At 39.1% G+C, this 17,334-nt stretch overlaps 1 protein-coding gene across 1 annotated transcript in view; it reads left to right on the forward strand.

The window, feature by feature from the left end:
- Window positions 1-17,334, forward strand: part of Taf1 (TATA-box binding protein associated factor 1) — an 818,869-nt gene that overhangs the window by 618,965 nt on the left and 182,570 nt on the right. The window contains exons 29-31 of the mRNA XM_090374096.1: window positions 5,916-5,978; window positions 11,891-11,987; window positions 12,096-12,146. Of these exons, the coding sequence (XP_090230222.1) occupies window positions 5,916-5,978; window positions 11,891-11,987; window positions 12,096-12,146 (211 nt within the window). The remainder of the gene's footprint in view (window positions 1-5,915; window positions 5,979-11,890; window positions 11,988-12,095; window positions 12,147-17,334) is intronic.

Genomic DNA, 17,334 nt, shown 5'->3' on the forward strand with positions numbered 1-17,334 from the left:
TATATATCATTGACAATACACCATAAGCTACTCTTGCAGCCCATCTGCACAGCTCAGAGAACTTCATATCTGCCTGCACAACCACCCCCAGGTCCTTCTCATTCTCTACCAATGTCAGTGTAGTACCACAGAGTTGATATGTTGCTCCGGGGTTGCTGTTTCCCATATGTAGTACTTTACATTTGTCAATGTTAAACTTCATTTGCCACCTCTCAGCCCATCTGCTCAACCTTTCCAGATCCTGTTGCAACAGCATAGTGTCAGTAGTGACCTTGACAACCCTGCCAACCTTCGTATCGTCTGCAAACTTGGACATTAAGCTTGATATACCATCATCAGTAGCATTTATAAATACAGAAAACAATAATGGACCCAATACTGAACCCTGAGGGACTCCACTAATAACATTAGTCCACGATGAGCAGTGTCCATTGATTACCACTCTCTATCTTCTCCCCCTCAACCACCCCATTATCTATAGCAGCAGTTTGCCTCCAATGCCACACTGCTCCAATTTGGGCAGCAGTCTTCCATGTGCAATAGTATCAAAAGCCTTTCTAAGATCCAAGTATATAATATCAAAGTTATTCCCTGCATCCAGTTCTTTTGTGACTGCATCATAGTATCCAATCAAATTGGTCAGGCAAGACTTCCCCTTAACAAATCCATGCTGTGTCCGAGCTATAACTGAAGTCTTGTCTAGATGATCCAGCAGTGCTTCTTTAACCAGTGCCTCCATTCATTTTCCGGGAACAGAAGTTAAACTAACATGTCTATAATTAATTGCGTCAGCCTTTGATCCTCCTTTGTGAATTGGGGTCACATTTGCACATCTCCAGTCCATGGGTATCTCCCCTGAGTCCAAGGAAGCTCTCATAATTATGGCTAAAGATTTGCTTACTTCCTTTGCTGCCTCCTTTAATATAACTGGATAGATCCCATCCACCCAGGTGCCTTTCCTCTGTTTATCTTCAACAATTTCTCCTCCACTTTACTCTCAGAGATTACAAGATTCTCTAGCTTACTGCCAGAGTTGAATACACCTCTGGCATTCCCCTCGCTGAATAACTCCTCATGTGTGAATGTCGATGCGAAATATTCATTTAGTTTGTTAGCTACCTGAGCAGGATCATCAACAGTTGACCCATCGATATCAAGTGGACCAGTCTGATTCATCCCCTTCCTTCTAGGATTTACATAAGTAAAGAACTCTTTGCTGTTTTTCTTTGCATCCCTTGCCAAAGATATCTCGTAATCTGCCTTTGCCTGCCTAACCTCCTTTGTAACTTGGTTACAGATCAACTTGTATCTATCATAGGCTTCTGTGTCACGTGTTAATTTATATGTATCCCATGCATTTTTCTTCTCTGCCATATGTCTCATTAGTTCATCTGACATCCATTTAGGCTTAAACCTTGAACAATATTTCTTAGTTGGAATGTGAAGCCTAGTAGCTTCCAAGATAAGTTCTTTGAATGCTTCCCATTTTGAATTTGCTGTTGGTAACATCATCAGTTGGTCCCACTGTATAGAATTTAAATACTGTCTCAGTCCATCGTAGTCGCCTTTACGAAAGCAATAACCCTTCCCTTTACCCCTAATGGTAGTTACCTCTTTGAGTAAATCCCACTTCAGCACACTGTGATCACTGCCACCTAGTGGTTCATTTATCTGCAGATTCTTAATGCATTAAGAATCACTACTGATAATCAAATCGAGTATTACTCCCTCTAGTTGCCTCCCGAACATGCTGACGTAGAAAACAATCATCCAATAAATCCAAAAAGCCTTGCTAGTGTGTGAGTGGCCAGCCCCAAATTCCAGTCAATATATGGGAAATTAAAATACCCCATTATAAGACTGATTTACTGGCCCACTCTATTTCCCTGTACAGTTTCTTATTATACTCATCAGAGTCATTAGGCCTATAGCACACTCCTACTCTCAATTTTGATCTTCCAATGCTTATGTCACACCAAACTGACTTGACACTGCACTGTCCAGCGATGTCGACTGGCTTCACTTCCTTGGATTTTATGTATTTCTTAACTAATAGCCTAACCCCTCCTCCCTTCCTATCCTGTCTATCCTTTCTGTACAGATTGCACTTCCCAAATTCCAGTTCTGCATTCCTTATATCTGTGTGACACCACATCTCTTAAATCCCAACAATATCTGCCTTTGATGTTTTGAGCAATATCTCAAATTCATCAAATTTATTTACTAAACCCCTAGGATTGGTTGACACAAGTATACATGCCCCTGTTCTTTTTCTTAGCTACCCTAACACGACCCATGTGTTTACTTGTACCCCAGTGATTCCCAGCAGTCTCTGAAATATCCTGCATCTTATTTTCCAGGCTGCTGCTCATTCCAATAGAAGCAGTGCAAGAATCACTTTCACCTCTGCCAGTGGCTACTGTTAATCTATTAGTCCTTGTATCCCTCCCAATCTAGCAGTTTTCCGACCCACCTAACACTGCCTCGATAGCATCAGCAAACATTCTTGCACCCTTTCTATTTAAGTGTATCCCATCCCTGTAGAAGCAGTCTCTCCTGTTAACAAGTACAGACCAGGCTGAAAAAAATTCTACCCCTTGAGCCTTGCACAATCTTTCTAGGGCCGAATTGATCGACAGGGCTCTCATCATATACTCCCTCCTATCGTGTCTGGGCAGAATTATAGACACTTTCAAATTCAACCCTAATTCACGGCTTTTAACAGTGACCTGTACTTGTTAAGTAATTCTGCCGGTCTCCTACTCTTAATATCATTAGTGCCAACGTGTACAACCATATCAACTTTTGTGCCCTTAAAAGATGATATCCGCTCTACAACATCATCAACCTTTGCCCCTGGCAGACATACCCTGGTCCTGTTCCACCTATCCTTTTTACAAAGCATGTTTCCCGTTTCCTTGACAATAGAGTCACCAACAACTACTAATTCCTTTGGGACCAGCGCATTCTGCCTTGGAGGCTGCCACTGTGTTGCGCGATGTGATGCCCGATTTTACCCCAAACAGAAGTTAAACTAACTGGCCTGTAATTACTCCTGTCACCCTTCGATTCCCCTTTGTAAATTGGGGATACATTTGCACATCTCCAGTCCGTGGGAACCTCTCCTGAGTCCAAGGATACTCTCATAATTATGGCTAAGGGTTTGCTTAGTTGCTTTGTCGCCTCCTTTAATATAACTGGATAGATCCCATCCACCCCAGGTGCTTTTCTTATGTTTAACTTCAACAATTTCTCCTCCACTTTGCTCTCAGTTATTACAAAATCATTAAGTATCCTGCTACAATTTGATAACTTTCTGCCATTTTCAAATCTTAATAATTCCTCATGTGTGAATGTAGATGCAAAATACTCATTCAGTTTGTTTGCTGTCTGAGCAGGATCATCAACAGTCGAACCATCGATGTCAAGTGGACATCGATGGTTCGATGTCCACTGGAGATGTGCAAATGTATCCCCAATTCACAAAGGGGGATCGAAGGGTGATACGAGTAATTACAGGCCAGTTAGTTTAACTTCTGTTCCGGGTAAAATAATGGAATCACTGGTTAAAGATGATACTCCAGTGTGTGCAGTTTGTCCAAAAAAGTTACTTTTCAGAGATTTTTAAGGATGTTTTAATCAGAGAATTATTATGAAAGACTGAAAATACATTATGTTGCAGCATCTGTAGAAGTGGCCCTTTAGCCTTTTGTTTAACCTTTGGAGGACACCCAATAAAAATTTCTCCCCATGCCACCTTAAACTCCTCCAAGGGAGTGATAACAGAATGGGACTTATTACTTGTATCAGAAGAGGAAATTGTCCAAGAATTGCACAATCAAAAAGTCATCCAAGAAAGAAGAATTATGACCGAAAAGATGGTACTCCGGTTCCAACAAGGAGCATAATTCTTACTTTTAGCACACCTTACTTACTGTGAAAGTAGGCTACCTACATTCCTGTGTCCATCCATACATCCCGAATCCCATCAGGTGCTACAAATGCCAAAAATACGGACACTCATAAAGTGCATGTCGAAGTGAGGCAAAAGTGAGGCAAGAAGCTCCAGTTCTACATTACCTGAACAAGGAAGAAATTGTAGCCTCTGCAAACAGTGGGAAGACAATGGACCAACAGAAGGCTTGTAACATAGGGAATGACTCAGAAAATGTGGATGACTCATGTAAGGAAAAAGCACCAGTAATGTAGTGTAGTGATAAGTACTGTAATATAACGATAGTGAACATTTATTGCAAATGACTACTTTACTCAGTACATTAAGAATTATGTACTGAGAAAATGTTATCAGTTCCAGCATACTAAATTACATGACTATTTCAGAACAGAGGAAAGTGGAATGTAAAAGGAATAATATAACCTTTATTACTTTGTCTTTTAGTCTGTATACTCATAAAACATTAGTAAATAAAGTATTTATTTACTAAGTAAAGTGTATTTATATTAAAAAAACTGGAGTAAAAATGGTAAAATATTTTTCAGCCATAAAGTGCTTCACTTATAATGCAGGTATTAAATTTATTTGCTTGACACAACTTCATTATATTGAGGTTGTACTGTAGTTAGATTTCAGAAAAGCTGTTGATACAGTTGCATACAAATTGGAGCAGTGTGACGTTAAGGGCACGTTATGGAATGGTTGAGTGGGTTATCAATGGACGCTGCTCTTCCTGGTCTAATGTTATTAATGGAATCCCTACGGGTTCAATTCTGGGCATATTTTTTTTCTATATTTATTAATGATAGTGATGAAGGTATGAAGCTTAGTATTTAAGTTTGCAGATGATATAATGGTTGCTTAATCACAATAATCTGGGTATGCTACTGCAAAAAGATCCAGGCAGATGGCTGAGAAGTGGCAGTTGAAGTTTAATGTTCACAAATGCATGGTACTTCATGTGGAAGCAATAAACCCAAATTAGCATGCCAACTGTGTGGTACCACACTCAGGGTTGATTATGCCAGTTCTTGAGTACTGCATATAGGTTTGTAGGTCTCACTTTAGGAAGAATGTGAATCTCTTGGTATGGGCGCAGAGAAGAGCAGCTTGACTGGTGAGAGGAACAGAGGTACTGGTACTAAGAACATGTGATGGGGTATAAATTCAAATTGGCGAAGGATGGTTGCAGAGTAGATTTGCCAAAATTTGCCTTCAGCCAACAGGGTAGTTGATGTTGATTGTTTGAATAAACTCCCATCTGGAATTTATTCAAACTACCTACCTCATTGTAGAGGTGTTTAGTTTGAATATATTTAAGGAAGGACTAAACAAAGTGTTAGAGGTGGGAATGGACTCGTAAAATGAGTTTTTTTTTTTTTTTTTTTTTTGGCTGATGTTGTATAAGGCTTTCCTGAATCATTTGGCACTACTAATTCTGTGTATATTTTTTTCTTTTTTTATATTTATATAAACAATAAACACAAAAATGTGCACATGTGAAATTATGTCTGTATGTTTTTTTCTTTCATTGAAAATAACCAAAATGACAGCATTTTTGAATATTCACTTTCTTTGTTTAAAAAAAAAAAAAAGTGTTGCACTTCATCAGTCAAGGTCAGGGATTAGCACATCTGAACCAAAATTCTAAGAAAATGAATTTGTGTACTTGTTGTACTATCTTTTATTATATTTGAGTACCTTTTGTATTTTAGTATCTTGTATTATATAATACTGTCTTTTATTATATTTGAGCACCTGTTGTAATATCCTGTTGTGCTATATTTGAGTACTGTCATGTTGCAGCATGATAGTTTTTGTTGTGTGTGCATGCGTGTGTGTGCAGGGTCATTTTGAATTAAAGAAATCAATTAGTAAATTTTTATTTACCCATTTCTTTGTGCTTTTTAATAAATTTATTTAAAATATCTTATTTCCCATTGTATATTTGTTTTTATAGTAAGCAGTTTGCTTCTACCCTTGATGAACATCAAAAAGAAGAAATAAGAAAAGAAAGGAGGAGGTGAGATAGTTTGTACAACTGTCTGTCTTTTTTTTGTAAACTAATTTTTGCTTTTTAAATTTTGTAATGATATTTATATAATTATAAACTTTTGAACAAGTGTAAATTTAGAAATAAAAAACTATGCAAGTGATAAGTGATCAAGTGGCATACCCAGCTTCTTATAATCTTTTAGTCTCCATCTGCCTGTTTGTGAGTAGTAACAACAACAATGTTGCGATTCCTTCTAAAACTGCATATACTGTCATAGTTGCTGAAGGTAATGACATCTTCCCAAAATCAATATTAACCATGCTGACAAATTTAACCCCAGGGGCTCACATCTGGTGAGTATGGGCTTGGCAAACCCAGGGTCCTGAGCTGGGTATCACCATTCTTCTCTTTCTTGGTGATTCCTTGCTGCTACTCTCTCTCTCTTTCTCTCTCTCAGGGTAACTCGGGAATTTGTTTTTGGCTGGTGCAGCATAAGCCTCAGGCTTCCTTGCACCACATGGCTAATAATAATAATCTCATTACATCACTTCATCCTGAAAAAGCAAGCAGTATACTTCCATTTCGAAGTGTTTGAGAGGAGTCATGGTGATCTGCTTCTTCATAAGGCATTGAAAGGATTATTAACATTTTCCACAACCTGTAGCTGTCATAGAACAATACTGTATGTTTTATTGAAGATTCTTTAATCCTACAACTACCAGAAATGCCTACATCTCCATGCTGGTGGGCAGCAGCTATGTTATGATAATTCATGCCTTCACATAGTCACATGTTGTTAGTACCTAACATAAATCAACAGAATTTCACACTTCTAGTCCACAGAAATAATAGGCTGCTTCAGCCAGATACTTGCATTGAAGAGTTTAGAGTCTATTTAGTATTAATAGAAATAGAAATCATAGATTACATGGATGTTTACTCCTATGGTTTGGTTGTTAATTATGTTTATTATTATTATGGTTTAATTAAATTATTACTTTTAATTTTAATCTTGAATCTAATCTAATCCAAGCAATGTTGTCAAAAATATTTAATAAAGCTAATGCTAGAGAACTAAAATAAACCACTCCTAGTAAAACTTCAAAATTTTTTTTTTTTTTTCACAGCATACTTTTCAAAGTAATCCCCATTTGATGAAATGCACTTACTCCAATGCTTTTGCCATTCTTCAAAAACATGGCAAGCCATTTTTTGACATGACATTTGAGAATAACCTATAATGTCTTTACAACTTCTTCTCATGGCTGAACATGTTTTTCTCACAGCCCCTTCCTTAACTTTGGAAATAAAAAAAATGCAAGGTCAGGACTATAGGGCAGATAAGGAACACATTTGACATTAATGCTGGTTAAGTACAGGAAGGCCTCGCATAACGCGAGTTCGATTAACGCAATTTTCAGTTAACACTATTTGAAAAATTATACCACTTTTCACTTTACACGATGCAAATTTCCAGTTAACGCGATCTTTTTTTTTTTTTTTTTTTTCATGCGATAGTTGAAAAATATTTGAATCACGCATTAAGCTTACCGCGAATAGTACGGTCAATAAACAAACGCTTGCCTGCTGCCCGCCTCGGTGTGTTCCATCGGAAGAAGACGTGTTACTTGTTTGTCTCCTGCTAATAAAGTCAATGCACACTTGCATAAAAATTCAAATTTTTAAATGAGCCAGATGAAAATGTTACCGCGAAGAAGATAACGGTAAAAGAATTAGATGAAATCTTTCATATTGCATAGAACAAAAGGTTTGAGGTTGTCTGCGATATTTATTTCGCCAGGGCCCAGAGAAGATTGTTGTCGGCTATCGGAAATTGATCGATGAAAAGAGAAAGTCAACACTGTTCAAATATTTCCGCAACAGTCATTTCTTCATTGTGTATTTTATGTCAGAGGTTCCCAAACTTTCTCGGTTCACGGAGCTCTTAGTGTCTCAGTAATTTTTTCAAGGCGTGGCGCATTATAGCCTTAGTTGCTAATGCACCAATAAAACCCAAGAACCAACCAACCAATCAAGGCACACTCAGACCAAAAGAAATACCTAACAGTTCCGCTTAGTAGTTAGGTCCAAACAACTTAATAAGAAATGTTGAAACTGTGAACTACCTCGAGCTAGCAGTTTGCGCGGTGTCTGACAGATGTCGAGTATCGTTGTGTTTCCCTAAAAAATTTAAAATATTCCGCGGCGCGCAGTTTGGGAACCGCTGTTTTATGCAATAAACATTTAATTCCATAATTATTTTCATTATCTTTTACATTTTATACAGTTAAAAAGTTATTTAAAAGGTATTTTTAAAATTCTTTATGGACATTCCAGAAGGTCAAGGACCAATTATAATTTTTCCTATTGATTATTATATTCGATTAACGTGTTTCCGTGATGCGCTCGCGGGACGAATTAATCGCATTAATCGAGGCCCTCCTGTACTCAATGACAGTATGGACAATGTGATGTCCTGCACTGTCCTGATGCATCATCCACCTGCATTCATTTGTGGTCGTTTGTGATGGAAGTGTTTACACAATACAAAGACTTTGTGATGAAAGTCTTTGTATTGTACAGTCATACAGAGATTGTGCCATCAGATATTAAGTTCTCTGAGCAGTACTGACAGACTGCCAGGACAGCTCATAGGGTTTTGTCAATGATATACAGGAATTTTGCTAGCGGGGATAAGGAGGTTATTGTCCCACCTCCTTATTAGCATTAGCATTAGTAGAGGCATTTGATGCAAGAAAGCAAGCTTATGCAGCATCAGCCAAAAAAAAAAAAAAAACCCACTTCCACTTCACCCCTCTGTTCGTTCAAAATACCTGTCCAGCTGAGCCTTAAACTTATTTAGGCTATCAACCTCCACCACAAGGGATGGAAGTCTGTTCCACCAACCAACCACCCGCTGGCTAAAGGCAAATTTCCACACGTCTATCCTACATCTGTCTTTCCTCAATTTGAATTTATGCCCTCTCAGGTGATTTTTCTGAGCTAGAGGAAGAATCCCATCGGCATTGAGCATGCTTAAACCATTCAAGGCTTTATACACCTCTATCAGATCACCTCGCTGGTGCCTAGTCTCCAGACACTGTAATTTGCAAAACTTAAGCCTTTCTTCGTAAGAGCACCCCTTTGTTCCATTCACTAATCTTGTTGCCCTTCTCTGTACTCGTTCCAGCAGCGCTACATCCTTCTTGAAATGAGGCCTCCAGACCTGTATACAGTACTCTAGGTGTGGCCTGACCATTGCCTTATTTATACAAAGGAATAATCACCTCCTTATCCCTGCTGGAAAAATTCCTGTATATCATTGACAATACTCCATGAGCTATTCTTGCAGCCCATTGCTAAATTCACTTTTAGCAATTTTCTGACGTTTTAAGTAGTGGTTTGAGGTACTTATTTCCAGTGTAGGCCCACTAGAAATCAGAAATCGCGATTTTCAGGTTTTGGCGGGAAACGCCTGTAGACAAAGAAAACTATTTTATAAGCTAAGTATAAGTTAATTCTGTCAGGAGTATTATATTTTCCATACAAAATAACCTTATCCCGAGCCGTTTCAAGTACAATATATTCAAATTTCTCGACTTTTGAGACGTATTCAAATCAGTGGCTATGCCAGTGGGCTCGCTACAGCTTCAGCTGTAGCGATCGCGCTGGACAAAATCACTCTCAAAAGAGCAAAAATAGGCAAATACAATCACAAAAACTATTCTTGCCCGACTTAATTTACTTACCTTCATCTGTGATACTCTTCAAACCTGAAAAATCCATGTTCTAATACTTGCCTAAATCGAAGATCGCGCAATATTGTCCTCCGCCGTTTACATCAAGTGGAGCTTCGTGCAGATGCGTCCGTACACTTCCGCGACCACAGCGACCTGGCAAGCCCAGTTCTCAGTGGACACTGCTCTTCGTGGATTAATGTTATTACTGGAGTCCCACAGGATTTAATCTGGCTCCATTGTTATTTTCAGTGGTTATTAATGATAGCGATGAGGGTATATCAGGCTTAATGTCTAAGTTTGCAGATGGTACAAAGTATGACAGCAATGGAGGTATACTGCTACAATAAACCTAGAAAAATTAGTCAGATTGGCTGAGAATTGGCAAATGCAAGGTACTGAATATGGATAGCAGTAATCCCAGAGTAATGAATCAACTGTGTTGTTCTACACTCAAAATGAAAAGGACCTTGAGTAATTGTGTAGTCTGCAGGCAGGCTGCCAAGATAGCCCATGGTTTTTTGTCAAAAATATACAGTAATTTTGCTAGCAGGGATAAGGATGTATTTATGTCATTGTATAAGGCAATGGTCAGGCCACACTTGACTACTGCATACAGGTATGGTGGCTTCATTTTAGGAAAGATATAGAGCTGCTGGAATTGATACAGAGAAGGGCAAAAAGATTCGTGAGGAGTACAAATAGGTGCTCTTACCAAGAAAAGCTTCAGTACTGCAAATTGCAGTCTGTAGGCTAGGCATCTGTGAGGGTTTTTTTTTTTTTTTTTTTTTTTAGGAGCATTAGCAACTAAGGCCATATTGCTCCGGGGATATGCAGTGGTCATGGGCTTGAACCCCTGTCTAATCAAGAAGCGTGTGCTAAGCACTGCTGCTCCTGCCCACCTGGCTATGGAGGCGATGCATCTGTGAGGTGATCTGATTGAGGTGTTAAGGCTTTGAATGGCTTGAGCAAATCCAATGCTGATGGGATTGTTACTCTTGCCCACACTTCGCACAGGAGAGGGCATAAATTCAAATTGAAAAACGATGGTTGCAGAATATATGTGCAAAAATTTTCCTTCAACCAACATGTAGAACTGTTATCTGGAAGTGGATAGTTCTAATGAATTCAAGGAAGAACTAGACAAAACTATTGGAGGGGATGGATATGTGAAATTGGATTTTTTTTTTTTTTTGGTGATGCTGTATAAGCTTGCTCTCTCTCTCAGAATTTGCCACTATTTATAATTATCCCAAGTCATGCTTGGCAATTAAACAGTTCCTCATAGAAATGTTGAGTATGAAGAATATTCAACCAGATTATAAAAACAAAAACTGAGTTCAGATCTTCTTTAAATGGTGAAGCCTTTTAAATGCTCCTGTCAACTTTTAAAAGCCTGATTTGCAATCTGCTTTATATTATATTAAATGAATATTATACTATATTAATTAAGTGTTTTATTTTTTATTATATTTTTAATATACTATTTCACTTGGCACTATAGCCTATGATGCTAATGCACAATAAAATCTTTAAACAACTAACCAACTAACCAGTCTTACTCCTACTATTACAACAGAAACTACCTTCTTTTCTTGATTAGATTCCAGAAAGTGCCACCGCTTAGTCAGTATTATTAGTTCAATAAGACATTTAGTATTTTACCATAGTTTTTTGCTGATGGTATTCAGTATTTTTGTCCTTGTTCTCTATTAAATGTCATTTTGCTGTTTAGATTAATTATTTATCTATATTTTTTAACTTTCCTTTTATGGCCCTTTGTTACATATATTTAATCATTGTGCAAATGTAATGCACAATTTTACTTTCTGTTGTAGCTGTCAGGATATAATTTTATTTTGATATAAACCCACTCACCATAAAGGGTGTTACTGCTATATATTACCTCCAGGGGCTCACATCTGGTGAGTATGGGCTTGGCACACCCAGGATCCTGAGCTGGATATCATCATTCTTTTCTTTCTTGGTGATTCCCTTCTACTTCTCTCTCTCTCTCTCTCTCTCTCTCTCTCTCTCTCTCTCTCTCTCTCTCTCTCTCTCTCTCTCTCTCTCTCTCTCTCTCTCAGTAACTCGGAATTTTTTTTTTTGGCTGGTGCAGCATAAGCCCCAGGCTTCCTTGCACTACAATAATAATAATAATGAGTCACAACCCTACAATAAAGATTTGTTTATTTATTATAGGATTCAGGAGCAGTTGAGAAGGTTGAAACGAAATGCCGAGAAGGAAAAAATGGCCCCCCAGAAAAAGAAAGCAAGGAAAGAGCAGCCATTACTGAAGGTACTAACAGCAATATATTATTAATTGATTTAGTTTATGTTGGCTTTTTCTTATAACAAATAAATAATAAAGTATAATCATGCTCCAAACTTCTGTTATATATTTAAGCAGATTTCACCTCCGAAGAAAAATCCTAGGAAGGAGCAGCCTTTGCTTAAGGTATTAGCAGTATATTTTTATTATTCACCATTTTGAATGATTTAATAAGGTAGAATCAAAAAAAATTCCCAAGCTTTTGCAAGAATCCATTGTGCCCTGCCATGCAAGTATATACATACTCAAAGAGCTGAGGAGGTATCTCCAATTATAAAAAGTTCATGTATTGTCCTTGAATGCATTCTCATTCATTTATGACAAGTCTGTTGCAGTTAAGATCTGACTGAATTTAATTAGGTTCAGTTATGTTTCTTCACCATTACCAAGGCCGCCATCAGAGTTTTACAGTGAGCAAACAAACTCACAGTAATGTATAGTGTTTCCTTCAGTCTATTTAAAAAAATTATACCAGTTAGTTAATTTCAAGTTTTGATATATATAATTCTTATAATGCCTAAGAGAATAGTAATCTTAATTCTCAGGAAGGAAAGTGATTTTTTATTTTTTAACTCTAACCCCACTTCCATACTAATCTTTCCTGCTAGATCACAAAATAGCATTGACGGTGCCTCCACGTGGTGGGGGCTAGAGAAAGCTGAGAGAAGAAATCCACTCTCCCAAGACAATACAAATCATAAACTGGTAAAAACCAGTTAATGATTCATGTTGCTAACTGTACTGAGCCCAAAAGACAAACTCATTCACATCCAAAGTTGGCAGCATTTTTTTTTTTTTTTCTGATAATTTACTTGACAAGTGACCACACCACACCAAATATCTCCATTCTTAATTTGGAAATGCTTAGAAAAAAAACAGCCAGTTCCTCCAAAGTGGTCCAAAGAGTAAAACCTGGAGAGCTCCTAGTAGAAATGACAAATTATCACCAACCTGTAAAAATCTAGAAAACATCCTTTTATGGTAAAAGTCACATCGACTCTTAGTCTCAGCTCTTCAAAAGTTGTTATTCCTGACTATGACCTCCAGATTGTGTCTGAAGAGGAAATCCACCGCAAATTTGAAAGAACAAGGGGGGAAAAAAATTCAAACAAAGGCATAATATCCACCCCAATAAGAAATGTGAACCTCACCTTAAGCTCTTCTAAACCACTAAAAGAAAAAAAAAAAAAAAAAAACTATCCATTAAAGTCAGACATCTCAACTGCCCTATTAGGCCTGCTATTCCAAAGGACATACACCGATGATCCAAAACATTATGGCCAGCGAGTCGTTATGCAAATCAAAGCAACTGCAAGTGAACTATGTCAGGTCAGGACATGATATAAAAAACATCTCATATTGAGCTCCGTTAATCAGTGTTACTCTTGTTCTTCAGATGGGAAAGGCAGCAGACTTAAGCGAGTTTAACAAAGGCCAAATTGTAATGGCCAGATGACTGGGTTGGAGCATATCTGAAATGGCATGGCTGGTGGGGTGCTCACGGTCAGCCGTGGTTAGTACCTACTGAAAGTGGTCGGAGGAGGGGAACCCACGAACCGCCGGCGAGGTGTTGGACAACCACAGCTCATCAATGCTCGAGGTGAGCAAAGGCTCTCCCGGATGGTATATGGCAACTGTGGCGCGCAACTCGCTGGTAATTGGAATGCTGGTGATGGGAGTAATGTATCACAACACACAGTACCTCAAACCCTGCAGAAAATGGGGGCTGCATAGCTCCAGGCCATTTCGAGTGCCCCAGCTAACCACTGGCGACACACCTACAATGGGCACATGAGCATCGAAACTGGACCTTCAGTGATTGGAAGAAGATCGTCTGGTCCAATGAATCACGTTTCCAGTTGCACCATGTGGTTGGCCGGGTATGTGTGTGTCATTTACCTGGGGAAGTGATGGTGCCTGGATACACCATGGGACGAACACAAACCATGGGATAAAAACAAGCAGAACATCGTCAAACACGGTGTCATGCTTTGGGTGATGTTCTGCTGGGATACCCTGGGGTCCAGTCATCCATGCGCCAGGCACTCTGATGTCTATCACCTACCTAAACATCATTGCTGAACAGCTACACCCTTTATTGGCAACGGTCTTGCCCTCTGGTGGTACCGTCTTTCAGCAGGATAATGCGCCATGCCACACCTCCCGAATTGTTTGAGAATCTTGCACCTTCACAATGGTGGGACTGTTAGTAATCCTGGGTATAATCTCCATGCACAAGTACATGGTGGGCGACCACCCAGATGTGAACCAAGTAAGCAGGGGGTCGACGTACAGCGCCCACACCAGATGGAGGAATGCCGCCCCTCTATGTTACCAGGCAGTACTATGTGGTAGATGACTCTCATCAACTGGTGCAATACCACCACTTTGCTTATTGGAGGCTTGAAGTGGTGGAACCCATGTTTAGTCTCTAGAGCTAAGTTCGGTCAACTCTTCCATCATGCAGTATGATTGATGACTTTTGAGGTTATGATGAACATTGTGGCAAGAATCAATATTCCTTACATTTCGAGGGTACAGCTTTAAAACGGTGTTCACAGGCCGCCCGCTAGTTAGTACACCGGACTGAACCTAATGGTAACTCTCGAGAGGCTTCTGGATCAGCTGGTGTATAATCTTGCTACCTCTACTCTGCCAGATAGTGACTGGAGGAAGTCCGAGTAGTATGTATGCGGGGAGCATTGTCGAGGCCACGTTATGTCAAGGATCTGGGTATATTCTTACCATGTGTACGCCATATCCAAAAATTTCATTACTTCATTTAGCATGTCCCACCCACTTTTTCTTACTATTGAATACACCATGAATTGTCAAACTAATAGAGCAAGCTTATCTGCGAAAAGATCTAAACCTCCCAAGCACTTCCTAATTCATTTCACAAATATACGTGGTCTCAATTCTAATCTTAACAATGTCCATTTCCACTTGCAGTCTGCCAAATCCCATGTACTTTTTCTGACAGAATCTCAGTTATCGGTGGATTCAACTACTGCTCATCTCAGATGCCCAAATTATTCGCTGTATGATTCCTTTCACCTGAAAAGTGGTAATTGTGCATATGTCCATTCTGATATTCCCTGTCAGAGACCTGGCAATTTGGAATCTACTCTGTTTGATCTTCTCCGGCTTAAAATCTCTCTACCTCATTGTAAAAAAATCATCTGTTGTCTCTACCGTTCTCCCAACTCCACTAATAACTTGGAGCTTTTTCACTTCCTCTCTTTGCAACTTGACTTTCTCCAGTCCAACTTTCCTAACAGTGAGGTAATTTTCCTTGGTGATTTTAATGTTCACAACTCCAGCTGGCTTCTGTTTTCTAGTCACACCGACCCAGCTGGTCGAGATGTTGAGGTTTTGCAATTACTGATGACCTTGCATGGATTGTTCATTTACCTACAAGAATACTGGATAATCCTAATCATACAGCCAACACGCTTGATCTTTTTCTCACAAACAATCCTTCTAAGTACACGGTCAAATGTGAGGTCCTTTAGGCACTTCAGATTACAACTTGGTGATTGTCTCTTCTTCAATGGAGCCTTTACCTCATGGCTATTCCCAACCTCGTGTTGTTTGGCATTACAAGAATGCAAAATGGGATGACCTGCAAGATTTCTTTTCTTCTTTTCCTTGGTCAGATTACTGTTTCAAAACTTCTGATGTCAACATTTGCTCAGATCGTGTCAGTGAAATTATTCTTGAAGGAATGGAATCCTTTATCCCACACTCCACTTTAAAATCTTGTCCTTTATCTAAACCTTGGTTTTCCAATAAATATGCTAAGGCTGTTCAAGAGAAGAATGTTGCATATTGAATTGGCTTGTTTCTAATTCTTCAGTTTCATTTTCTGCCTACACCAAACTCGCAACAATTGTAAAGCAGTTATTAATCAGTCCAAACTAGAGTTTGAACAGGCTAAGAGTAGAAAACTTGCTTCTTGCCCTAATGGTACCCGAGCATTCTGGTCCCTTGCCAAAGCTGTTGGCCACAACTTTTGCCCATCTCTGCTCCCACCTCTGTCCAAACCAGATGGTTCTGTTATCACTTCAGCCAAGGATAAAGCTGACCTGCTAGCATCCCATTTTTCTTCCAAATCATATATTAATGATCTTGGTAAAACACCTCCCACCATTCCCAACATGCTCCATTCAATGCCTCCTGTGGTCTTCCGTCAAAAGAATGTCAGACAGATTTTTACGAATCTTGATGCCAAGAAAGTTCCAGGTCCTGATGGTATTTCTCCACTTGTTCTCAAAACCTGTGCTCCTGAACTTACTCCTATTCTTTGCCGCCTTTTTTCACTTTCTTATTCCAAAGGCATTTTTCCTTCTGCTTGGAAATTTGCTCATATCCAGCCAGTTCCCAAAAAGGGTGACAAATCCCTCCCATCCAATTATTGTCCCATTGCAATTACTTCTACTCTTTCTAAAGTAATGGAGAAATCAATTAACCGCCAACTCTTAAACTACCTAGAAACCTTCCATCTGATCAACAATCGCCAGTATGGATTCCGTCAGTGTCGATCCACTGGTGATGTTTTGACTTATGTTACCCATTTATGGACTAATTCAATGGAAAGGTTCGGTGAAACACAAGTAGTCGCTCTTGACATCTCAAAGGCTTTCGATCGTGTTTGGCATAAAGGTCTTCTAAACAAGCTTCCATCTTATGGTTTGGCAACTGTTTTTAGTAATTGGTTATCCAGTTTTCTCTCTGATCGCTCACTGAGGGTGATGGTAGATGGCTCTCTGTTTTCTAACTTTTCCACTAATGCCGGTGTCCCCCAAGGTTCAGTTCTTTCCCCCACTCTTTTCCTCTTGTATATTAATGACCTTCTTCCATTGACTGGAAATCGTATCCATAGTTTTGCCGATGATAGCACATTGCATTCCACTTTCCATTTTGAGAAACCATGCCCTGTTCAATCAGCTTCAACTTCTCGAAAATCTGCTACCAATTCCTTAAATGCCAATCTTCAGGTAATTCTACAGTGGGGCAAAGACAACTTAGTTGATTTCAACCCTTCTAAAACTCAGTCTTAGAAGTCTTATATCTCGCAAAAAGGATTCTCCTGCTCCTATGCTTATCTTTAGTGACACTCCGATTTCTAGGCAAAATGGTATATCTCTTTTGGGGATTACCCTGACTTCTGATCTCTCATGGCACAAGCACATTACAAATATTGCTTCCTGTGCATCTAAAAAACTTGGTTTTCTCTTTTGCTCTCAGCATTACTTTTCTTCCAAACAACTGCTCACTCTGTATAAATCGCAAATCCGCCCTGCCATGGAAT

The sequence above is a fragment of the Mastigoproctus giganteus genome, chromosome 5, assembly GCF_048544385.1.
Source record: "Mastigoproctus giganteus isolate SK-2022 chromosome 5, ASM4854438v1, whole genome shotgun sequence".
Taxonomy (NCBI): domain Eukaryota; kingdom Metazoa; phylum Arthropoda; class Arachnida; order Uropygi; family Thelyphonidae; genus Mastigoproctus; species Mastigoproctus giganteus.